This window comes from Eutrema salsugineum, unplaced genomic scaffold (assembly GCF_000478725.1).
Source record: "Eutrema salsugineum unplaced genomic scaffold, Eutsalg1_0 scaffold_14, whole genome shotgun sequence".
NCBI lineage: Eukaryota > Viridiplantae > Streptophyta > Magnoliopsida > Brassicales > Brassicaceae > Eutrema > Eutrema salsugineum.
This window is the reverse complement of record NW_006256877.1, coordinates 5,113,751-5,125,187: the sequence shown is the minus strand read 5'-3', so window position 1 is coordinate 5,125,187 and position 11,437 is coordinate 5,113,751. Positions and strand designations below refer to the sequence as shown.

The 11,437-nt window shown below is 36.2% G+C and overlaps 3 protein-coding genes across 3 annotated transcripts; all 3 read right to left on the bottom strand.

The window, feature by feature from the left end:
- Positions 1-1,719: 1,719 nt before the first annotated feature.
- LOC18022689 (NAC domain-containing protein 96) lies at positions 1,720-3,365 on the bottom strand. The gene has a single exon (XM_006405646.2). The coding sequence runs from the start codon at positions 3,072-3,074 to the stop codon at positions 2,037-2,039; it is 1,038 nt and encodes a 345-aa protein (XP_006405709.1). The 5' UTR covers positions 3,075-3,365; the 3' UTR covers positions 1,720-2,036.
- A 2,123-nt stretch (positions 3,366-5,488) lies between these two features.
- Positions 5,489-6,182, bottom strand: LOC18022688 (NAC domain-containing protein 55). Its single transcript, XM_024158662.1, has 2 exons — positions 5,878-6,182; positions 5,489-5,801 (listed from the first exon to the last, which is right to left on the bottom strand). The coding sequence occupies exons 1-2, from the start codon at positions 6,180-6,182 to the stop codon at positions 5,489-5,491; spliced, it is 618 nt and encodes a 205-aa protein (XP_024014430.1).
- Positions 6,183-6,703: 521 nt separating this feature from the next.
- On the bottom strand, positions 6,704-9,016 carry LOC112088393 (ATP-dependent DNA helicase pif1-like). The gene is made up of 3 exons (XM_024158661.1): positions 8,545-9,016; positions 7,397-8,464; positions 6,704-7,299 (listed from the first exon to the last, which is right to left on the bottom strand). Exons 1-3 carry the CDS (start codon positions 9,014-9,016, stop codon positions 6,704-6,706), a joined length of 2,136 nt encoding a protein of 711 aa, XP_024014429.1.
- Positions 9,017-11,437: the final 2,421 nt, after the last annotated feature.

Sequence of the window (11,437 nt, the reverse complement as noted above, 5' to 3'; positions counted from 1 at the left end):
AAATCATTACGAAATTCGGTTTCAAAGAAAATGCCGCAGATCCATGTATATACCTCAAGATCAGTGGGAGTAAGTTCATATTTTTGGTGCTGTATGTTGATGACATCATTTTACCCAGTAGTGATCTTGGTCTATTAAGTGAGACTAAGAGTTATCTCTCCAAGAACTTTGATATGAAAGATATGGGTGAGGCATCCTATGTGATAGGAATTGAAATATTCCGTAATAGATCATTGGGAATTTTGGGATTGTCTCAGAAAACATATAAATTGATAAAGTTCTTGAGAGATTAGCATAATGATGTGTTCTTCTATTATTGGTAAGCTCAAAATAAGGTTATTAGATACTTAAAGAAAACAAGAAATTACGAAAAGGAAATCAATACATCCACAGATGGTTGCATTTTCTAACTCAGAATTTTGAGATACCTAATGGGAACAAGAAACTACATGCTAACATATAGAAAATCAACACATCCACAGATGGTTGGATTTTCAGACTCAGATTTTGGTGGATGCCAAGATTCTAGGCATTGCACTCTCGGCTATGTGTATCTCATTACCAGAGATACTATATTATGAAAAGACTTTAGTTGTAGTTTCTTTCTACATTCACTAAACAAAGCTGAGTATGTAGCAACTTTATGCGAAATTATGGTTGCAGTATTGTCTATGAGTTTAAGACATTGAGTCTTAACTCTTTATGTGACAATAAATGGTGCAATCTTTCAAGTAAGACATGATATCTAAAGGATCCAATTATATCGATATTAAGCTTAATACATGTCATTGAAAACAAGATGTTAAAAGAGAAAAGTTTGTCATTGAATGAAAGGGCGCTTATGTTATGAATACAGACATACTAGCGAAAGCTTTACCTCCAAAGATCTTTATGAAACATACTGAAAATATGGGTCTTGAGGATAGCACTTAATGATGTTGTATGCTTATGTTTTAGCCTATATTTGATATTTATGTGTGCTCTTTATGACTTTTACATCTTTCATTCATTCTGTTTCTAACGTGCGCACACATTATGTTTTGTTAGATTTAAGAATAACAGAATGTGTCTTTTTTTTAAGACATTAAAGACCATTATGATAACTTCCGCTTATGTTTACGGTCTAGTTATGAAAGTAATCAATGCAGTGGTACATGGAAGGAATCATATTGCAAAATGATGTGCGACCGCCATGACTCCCATTGATTACTAGATTAACCAAGACGCTTATGATGATTAAGTAAAGATATAGCAAATTATGCCGGCCTTATGATTTCCGAAAGAAAACTTTAATGAACTACACTAACGACCAAGTGGGAGAATGTAAGGAATAAAATTCCGATCCTATTATATGGTCTTATAGTTACATGTTTTCTTTCGGGATTGCTATTCTTTAAAAACGTTTTGCTATTAACTTTGACGGACGGTTGAGATTAAGACTTAGCTATGAAGTAATAATTAACGGTTGAGATCAAAACTTAGCTATTAAGCAATGATAAGCGGTTGAGATTAATACTTAACCATTAAGCAATTGATGAACGGTTAAGATTAACCTAAACAAAACTTGGTCCCAAAACTAAAAAAAACTTAGTGAGGAAGCTTGGTCCTCTCTCCTCCTATAAATAGATGTATATAGCTCCATCCTAAAGCATCCTAATGAGATCATAAGGTGATCATAAGAGAAACAACACATAAAGAAATAGTTATAGGAAAGGAGAGAGAAACCATACCTCACATCTAAAGATCGATTTTCTATCTTCGGTTCAAGAAACCCTTAAAGAAGATCTCTCCACTGCTGGAGGTACCCTATTACTCTTCTTATGATTCTATTATGGGATTAGTCTTGATGTCCAAAGATCTTAGGGTTCATGTAAATTACACTTACAAAACAATCTCTCACGCTTGAAACACTAAGACTAAAAAACTTTTTGTTGTTTTTCTTTTAAAACGAATGCGTTCTTAGTTGCTGAAAAAGAACAAAAAAAAAAAATAGAAAATCTTCGAGAGCTATTCTAATAGAAATATTAGCAACGATATCATAAATCTTCATCTCCAAGATTCGTATATTTCTTCGAGTAATTTTTGGGGCGGAGAGAAGCGTACTGATCAAGCAAGTCCTGATCCATCCATGGTGGCCTATAGTAAATCAGAACGACACCATCCTCCAAACATTGGTACCTGTCTGTTTCTTCTTCTTCAGGTTCTTGTTCTGATCCAAGACAAGCAAGAGGAGCATCAATGTGAAGTTGATTATACTCTTTGTTTCTCTCATCCACAGTAGCACTTTCATCTTCAGTAAGACAAGTTCTCATCACTTGATCGTTATTTTGTAATCCTGTGAGCGTAATCTCCAAATGATGATGATGATGATGAGCCTCATTGATCGGCTTCTGCTCCAAGGAAGAAGCTAGAACAAACTCAGGATGATGAGCATCATGGTCGTCCTTCATATTTTCTTGAATCTTGCAGAAGATCACTTGATCATTATTTTCTGATCCTATGCTCGGAATATACGGATCACGACGATGAACTTCATTGATCAGCTGCTTCTGCTGGTGCGAGGAAGAAGAAGCTAGAACGGACTCATGACCAGTATTGACCGGCTGCTGCGACAAGTTAGAAAAACACTTATGATGGTTTTTCTTGGTCTTGATCTCACGAATCTTGCAGATGACTAGCTTCTGAAAATTCTTATCTCCTTTTGCTTCTTTAAGCCTATACTCTGTCATAATCCATCTGCTGTCGCTGCCAGGAACAATAGCACAAGAAGCAGCACCATCTTCTGTCTTTTGCTTCTTCTTCTTCTTCTTCTTGCTTTTACCAAAAGTTAGGGTTCGCTTTGTCCCAATGATCTCCCCTGTTTTCTTGTCGGTGATATCTTCTTTCTTGCTTTTTGCGTTCCAACCCCAGCAACCGCTGTCTGTGATGATCTTCCGCTTCGCCTTCTTACCACAATCAATGTTCTTCTCAGAGACTTGAGTCCTTGTCACGAAGTAGTACCACTCGTCTTCGTTGAAAAAAGTATCTTTGGTATGGTCAAGCAACCATGGCTCCTTTGCGTAAACATTCTTCATCACTATGTAGTCTCCATAGGCATATTTACCTTTTAACTTGGGAATAAGATGGTCGTTGATGACTTCGTCGTCCTCGGGCTCAAAGTGAAGGCCTTCATCGTCGTCTGAGTCGTAGTAGTACGCCAGCTTCTCTTACTTCTTGGTGTTTAGTGTTATGGAGAAAATAGCTTTCTTGAGGAAAAGTACTCGGAGGCTTTGTGAATAATGCATGACACAAAGAAATCTTTTGTTTATATATTTATTAGTCCTATCTTTAACCAATATCAAGTATGTGTAGGAATTCGTTTCTGATAAAGAATAGGAAAAACTTTGTTCAATATCTTAAATCTCATTTATCGTAAAAAAAAAAGTGAAATATCTTTTAATATAATCGTTATTGCAGTGTATATCTTGTTATTACAGGCGGCAAATCTAGATTTTATTTACACGACTGATATAGGTATAATATGATAATAGTTTTTCTTACAGTAAAGAAAATACAATAGAATATCTAACGAAATTAACAAGATTTATAGAATCACTACGTTTGAAAAGATCAGTGAAGAAACTTGACGATGAAGTTTACCAAAAAAGAAACTTGGTTTTGTTGAAGTCCATGTTCTTCTAGGTTTCTTTTCCGGGATGAATCTTAAGTTTTATTAAAGTTTGGTTCTTCTATGTTGGAAACAATTCATTTTTTGGGACCAAACCCAATATAAACACAAAATCTATCACTTTAGAGTTAGAACGAACTACAAGGTTGAGGTGCACCGCAGAAGAAGAAAAAAAAAAATGAGAAACAATATATTGCAAAATGAGATAGAAACATTAAGATAGTGTTTTGAAATATAACATATTGAATGTTATGGAACTCTTGAAAACCTGCATTTAGAGAGATAGTATCTAGTCACCAGAGCCGTGCCTGAGAATTCTGATAAAGAGAAATTTTTTTGGCCCCTTAAACCCTTTATTAAAAATGCTGTAACAAAAAAAAAACAATTTTAAACGATTCTTTTATTTATAGCGCAGTTCCTTTCCTATATTATTTCAGTTTTGTGGATGTGGGACAAATAAGACCTAGTTTTTTTAAAAAAAATGAATAATTGACACCTTGAAGACTCGAACTCGCATAATTGTTGAAGGAAACACGCATTCAATACCAGCAGCACTAACTCAGTTTTGGAAATGTTTGGCCCCTAAATTTTATTTATTCTCACCGGCCCTGAAACACATGTTTCATTAGCTTGTGCTCAGGCACAGTTCTGCTAGTCACATGAAGGACAATAGACCTTGAAACCCAAAACTTGTCTGGTCAATTGCTGCTCGCACAGTTAGTGCCTTGGCCATCAAGGCGAACTTTTCAAAAAAAAAAAAAAAAGCCATTCCATTAAGAAGGAAATAGATGGTAAAGATATCTCCGTGAATGAGAAAAACTCGTGATAAAGATCTCTCCATAATGAAGCATTTTATGGTAACGATCTCTCCATAAAAGAGGAAAGTGAAAGAATTTAAGCCATATCTCTCCAAAAAAGAAGAATTTGGAGGGATAGAAAGCTCCATAAAAGAAGTACTATGACAACTACCTAACAAAACCTGAGCCACCAAAACTAGAGACAACCAATCTTTGAGCTTCCAACAACCAATCTTTGTTTTTGTTTTTTCTAGCCTATAAATCTCTCTTTATTGAATGATAAGTACTCCATTACAAGAAATGCAAACTCTATTTGCTGTGATCTCAAGACGATGACAACAAAAAAGCCAAAAGACTCATCTCGTCTCATACACTCTCAAGAACGAATGCACAAAGAGTCTTCATAAAATGAAACAATCTCTGAAGCTTGAAACGGTAAGACTAAAAAATTCTCTGTTTTTTTTTTCTTTTCAAATAAATGCGTTTTTAATTGCTGAAAAGAACAAAAAAAAAAAAAAAAAACAGAAAATCATCGAGAGCTGTTCTAATAGATTTTCGCTACAATATCATAAATATTTATCTCCAAGATTCCTGTATTTCTTCCAGTAATTTTTGGGGCGGAGAGAAGCATACTGATCAAGCAAGTCCTGATCCATCCATGGTGGCGTATAGTAAATCAGAACGACACCATCCTCCAAACATTGGTACCTGTCTGTTTCTTCTTCTTCATCTTCTTGTTCTGATCCAAGACAAGCAAGAGGAGCATCAATGTGCAGTTGATTATCCTCTCTGATCCTCTCTTCCACAATAGCACTTTCATCTTCAGTAAGACAAGAAGTTCTGATCACTTGATCGTTCTTTTGTAATCCTTTGAGCATAATCTCCGGATGATGATGATGAGCTTCATTGATCAGCTTCTGCTCCAAGGAAGAAGATAGTACAAACTCAGGATGATGAGCATCATGGTCGTCCTTCATATTTTCTTGAATCTTGCAGAAGATCACTTGATCATTATTTTCTGATCCTATGCTCCAATATACGGATCAAGACGATGAGCTTCATTAATCAGCTGCTTCTGCTGGTGCAAGGAAGAAGAAGCTAGAATAGACTTGTGACCAGTATTGATAGGCTGCTGCGACAAGTTAGAAAAACACTTATGATGGCTTTTCTTGTTCTTGATCTCACGAATCTTGCAGAGGACTAGCTTCTGAAAATTCTTATCTTCTTTTAATTCTTTAAGCCTATACTCTGTCATAGTCCATCTGCTGTTGCTGCCTGAAACAATAGCACAAGAAGCAGCACCATCTTCTGTCTTCTGCTTCTTCTTGTTGTTGTTGCTTTTACCGAAAGTTAGGGTTCGCTTTGTCCCAATGATGTTCCCTGTTTTCCTGTCGGTGCTTTCTTCTTTCTTACCTTTTGCGTTCCAACTCCAGCAACCGCTGTCCCCGACTCTTCCGCTTCGCTTTCTTACGACAATCGATGTTTTTCTCAGAGACTTGAGTCCTTGTCACGAAGTAGTACCACTCGTCCTCGTTGAAAAAAGTATCCTTGGTATGGTCAAGCAACCATGGCTCCTTTGCGTAAACATTCTTCATCACTATGTAATCTCCATAGGCATATTTACCTTTTGACATGGGAATAAGATGGCCGTTGATGAGTTCGTCGTCCTCGGGCTCAAAGTGAAGCTCTTCATCGTCTGATTCGTAGTAGTACGCCATTAATTCTTCTCTTACTTCTTAATAGTATTTAGGGTTATGGAGAAAATAATTTTCTTGTGAATTGTGTATGACACAAAGCAAGGTGGCTGGCCTGCGCCCTGCGCGGGCTGATGCTCTTCAAAAGTTTTTTTAGTTTTGAATGTAATTAGTTTTGAATGTAATACATAAACAGTTTTTTGTGTTTTAAATTTAATATTCGATCCATAGTTCGAAAGCTTGTTGAGTAAAAAATGTAATATTCAAACCATAATTGGAAGCTTATAAATTGATTTGTATAATGTTTAATATATATATAACAACTGATCATTTAATAATTTTTTAATTCAAACAAACAGAGCTATTCAAAACGTTATCATAGTGAACACTAATTCATAATATAAGAAGATCCAAAAGATAAATCAGTTAAATATAACAAAATTTAAAAGATAAAACAGTTTAAAAATACCAATGACCACCAAAATAATATAACTAATATCCAATGTAATCTAAACATACTTTTAGTAGCAAACAAAACAATCTATTCAAACCAACCGCGAATTTCTATAAATGTTTTCAAACACGTCTTTGTAAACAACATTCATTGTCTTCTTTTGTGCTTTGCCATTCATATCTGTAATAAGAATCTTCAACCCTTGGCGTGATGTAACTCTAGACACGGCGACATAAAGTTGACCATGCGAGAACACTGGCTTTGGCAAATATAATCCCACCTTTTGTAGAGTCTGACCCTGACTTTTGTTTATAGTCATAGCAAAAGCTATGGTAATAGGAAACTGCCTCCGGCGCATTCTAAAAGGAAACCTTGCTTCTGGTGGTGACACAAACATTCTAGGTATGATAACCTTTTTTCCTATTTTCTTCCCGGTTATATGGCTTGCCTCGATTACATACCTAGCTAACCGAGTAATAAGCAACCTCGTACCATTACACAAACCACCCTTAGGATCAATATTTCTAAGCAACATTATTGGAGCTCCTATCTTTAACTTGAGAGAATGATTTGGCAGCCCTGATACCTTTATACTATTAAGATACTCCTCTGTATAGACGACTTCGTCTATTTTGCTTGTGTCTGAAGTATCAATGCTATCGGCACTAAGGTATTCATGTTCCTCACCTAATAAAAACAATTCAAACTATGTTAGTACTGATATATTTTAATTATAATATAAATACGTATTAAAAGGAATTGTGATAAATCATATAACGAAGACCTTTGAGTTCTGATAGCATGAATTCATTAATAACGTCGACATCCTGATTCCGTGGACTGAGTATTGCCCTTTCCTGAAAAAAAACTGGTTCACGAGTGGTTGTGTAAGATTGACCATAAATCTCCGAGACTATTCTCTTAACAGGATCACCTTCTCCGCTTATCAGCAAATCCGCTGGAATTTCTAATTCATCTTCTATGGTATCATGAATATTTAGTTTTCCATCACCAATATCCAAGATCCACTTGGTGAATTCTTCAATTTCTTGATTATTAAAATCATTATCGCCACGAAGCAGTCTCATATTTGTCTTTAGCTGCAGAACTTTGCAATCAGACCAAATATGAGAAGAATTCACAGTTGCCAATATAGTCTCTGAGCTATTGCCTCCGACAATAACAGGGAGTATTTGTCGAAAGTCACCACCCAAGACAACGACCTTTCCACCAAAGACCTTATCACACTTTAGTATATCACGCATAGTCCGATCCAATGTCTCAAAACAATGCTTGCTCATCATCGGAGCCTCATCCCATATAATAAGATCGGCTGCTTCAATCAGCTCTGCTTGGTGTGATCCAGAACTCACATTACAGAATGTATACTCGTTCACAACTATGGATATTCCAAACCGAGAATGCGCTGTTCTTCCTCCCTCTAATAACAATGCTGCAATGCCACTTGATGCAACATTGAGAACTATTTTTTCATGAGAACGAAGAGCAGCGCCTAAAAGCCTCCATATGTACGTTTTACCTGTCCCACCATATCCATAAACAAAAAACATTCCACCGATACCTCTTGTAACTGCATCCATTATCTCATTGTAGATATCCTTCTGTTCATTGGTTATTGTTGAAAACAACTTGACATAATCGTTTGCAAGTTTTGCACGATCGTATGATTTCTCATCCCGAATTAGATGATTTGATTTCTTATACTTTCCAATATCATCAGGGACTGGCATCTCTCCTTTATAGTCGGATAATGAATGACCGTTTCTGCGCATATACTTCTCTATATCTGACAAACCAAGATTCTTATATTGGGCTTCAGTCAACACCAAAACTAGATATACAAATAAGTCTGTTAGCAACTAAGATAATGTGAATCTTGTAAAATAGTTTAAAATTTCAAATCCATCTTACCTGGGTCATTCTCTTCACGCCTTTTCTGATATAAGAAATCCTCGGTTAATATTTTCCAAGTAGCATTCCAGACGTTGATCGGAACTGCTACACTACTCGAAAGAAGCATTATAGCAAAAAGTTTACGAAGAAACTTTCCAGTTCCCCAAAAACTGGCCTCTTTAATTCCTTCGATGTATTCTTTATCATCGTCTAACAAACCAAGCGCAAAGCATGCTTCTCGGAAGGAAGAGTATATAACACCATTAACCTTTTTTAAGTCATCAAAACTCTCAGGGCCCTTGACTATATTGAGAAGAATCCTCAAATGATATGCGTCTTCAGCGGAAGGTGAGACATACACCAGTCTGCCTATGGCAAAACCTTGTTTTCGTATCCTCCATTGCCGCTGCTTTGAGATCCAGACGAATTTTGTTGGGAAATCAGCATATGTTAGCTCCTTTCCCAAGGCATGTTTCTTGTTTGCCTCCATCCACGCTATAAATTGTGACTGACCTACCGATGCCTTGTTTAAGACTTGGTCAACGCTCTCTCCTTCGTGATATATACACATTTGTTTACCAGGCAAACGAAAGTTGCATTACTGCCGTGGTTCGGTACTGTGTAGGAATCTTTAGAAGCCTCCATGAAGATTCATACGGTGAAATATATCTAAGAATGAGCAAATCAAACAGAAATAAATAATCTTGTTTTTTTTAAATCATACTTAAGTAATTATTCAAGCGATCTAATCTTAAAAATTAGTTTCGCAAAGTTACCTGCAATTGAAATGTTGCTCAACCTCATCTTGGGATATAACGGGGTTACTGTCTTCATCCTCGATTGCTGCTCTAATGTAATCTGGACCCTTGTTTATATATTTGAATAGGTACTTTATAGACCTGGTTTGGTTGCACCACTCAACGTTAACATGTGCCCGAAAACGCTTTTAGAGATCTGGATTATATGGGACAACATATCGGTTATCACACAAAACACCCCTCTTCAGAATGGTTCTTTGATCCATACGACGTCTATAGATGGGGAAGCCAGCATCATCGATTTTAGTAACTGATCCAGTAGGCTTAGGAAAGAATTTTGTACACCTTTTCTCATGCATACAAACATTTTTTGGATTGTCATCGCCGCATGGTCCATGTATCATCAAGTCTCCAACAATTTCGTACAAAATTGGATCCAAAGTCCTTGTCCGGTATCTCTGCTGATATAAATCTATCTATGTCCTCGCCTGTTGGTAGTTTGGATTCGGGTTTCAAGAAAACAACCATGTGGGCATGTGGTAATCCTCTTTTTTGGAATTCAATGGTATACATCGCTGAAATAAAAGTAAAACAATTAGAAAAAGTTAGAAATACATATAATAAATCGAATTAGTACCTATACGTTAAGTATAAGTTGGCACGATTTATATATTATGACTCTTTACTTATATTTAATCTTTTTGACATACCTGAGTTAACGTGGCCCATAACGTGGTCTTTCGTTAGATAATTCACTAAATTATCGAGCTTCATTTTAAAAATCCTGCAACAAATATCTGGTCGATCCTCGATCTTTAGATCATGTTTTTCCAAAAACCTCGTTATCTCAGGCCATTTTGGATTGCAAGTAATTGTTATGAAAAAATCCGGGTATCCGTAGTACTTGCATGTTGCCATCGCGTCTAGATAATGTTTCCTCATGAATCTCTTACTTCCCGTGAATGAAGCAGGTATAAGCACCTTTTTTCCTTGTTCAGAAAGATCATTATTGCCACGTTCACCAGATTGTTCAATCTTATCAAAGCTGTCACACCGTAGCTTCTTTTGATTATGCCATATATAACGAAGCCTATTTGATTCTACCATCGTATATGCGTCAACCAGAAACTGCTGATACAATCTCCCAGACATCATAATGATTGGGGATTCTCCATGCCTGTCTTGAATGCGAAATGCGAAAAACTCTCGCATTGTAACGGTTGTGCGTTTCCTTCCAGATGTATCAACATAGCCAATATCAATACCTAATCTAAAACCATCTTCACCATACGGAAACAATAACGGATAGTGCAAAGGTAAATAAGCCGGATGCAACTCACTTATACGGTATAAACCTCCAGACTTGCTTTGAATAACGATGTCTCTTTTTTCTGTTAACATATTGAAATCACCAGGTATCAAAGCCGCCACATCGTTCTCAGTAGGTAAGTTATGCGTTCGACCATCAGTAGTTCGGCCACTTGCAAGAACCAACTTAAAACCTTTAGAATTTGGATTCCCAACAAATTGTTCGCGTGCAGTTCTTAAGGCTTTAACATGAGGATTATGATCATCTAACATCTTCTTCAGAAGCTCCACGATATCTGCTCTCAGCTTCCTCGAATTACCAACATCCCTGAACAGTCATTTTGAAACTATTATTATTTATAAAAATAAAACACTATATTGATATAGATAAATAATAATATTATATTATAATAAAAATCGAAGATTACCCATAAGCATTCATCCTATTTTTAACTTCGTTGATGGTATCATGGATATATAATTGTAGGAAGTTTGGTTGTTTGCCAGGTGCTGGTAATATATCTCCGATCAAATGATAATTTTCACCACACATTTGGAATAAATACGGACCATTACCGTTGTTTATAGTATTATCAACCTTTCCACCAAGTGAAGTAAACGAAAACATCATATTGTATGCTCTTATGAATTCACGGAAGTGTTTCCTCGTGTTATCGCGATTATACAATAGCTTTAACAACGTATTTGGGGGAGCTTTCAATAAAGGTAGCTGAACTTTGCCACTTAGACAGCACATCGTGAAAACTGGAGTAGAAGATAGAGAGTGCTTGTTTATACGTTCTCCAAACCACATTAAAGCATGGCAATAGTCACACATGTAAGAT

Excerpts from the sequence above, each read along its gene's own strand:
- LOC18022688 (XM_024158662.1), bottom strand. The coding sequence starts at position 6,182 with ATGGCGTACTACTACGAATCAGACGATGAAGAGCTTCACTTTGAGCCC. Across the intron at positions 5,802-5,877 it reads CTGGAGTTGGAACGCAAAAG|CAACAACAACAAGAAGAAGC; the intron begins GTAAGAAAGAAG and ends TTTCGGTAAAAG.
- LOC18022689 (XM_006405646.2), bottom strand. The coding sequence starts at position 3,074 with ATGAAGAATGTTTACGCAAAGGAGCCATGGTTGCTTGACCATACCAAA.
- LOC112088393 (XM_024158661.1), bottom strand. The coding sequence starts at position 9,016 with ATGGAGGCAAACAAGAAACATGCCTTGGGAAAGGAGCTAACATATGCT. Across the intron at positions 8,465-8,544 it reads GCGTGAAGAGAATGACCCAG|TTTTGGTGTTGACTGAAGCC; the intron begins GTAAGATGGATT and ends TTGTATATCTAG. Across the intron at positions 7,300-7,396 it reads CATGCTATCAGAACTCAAAG|GTGAGGAACATGAATACCTT; the intron begins GTCTTCGTTATA and ends TGTTTTTATTAG.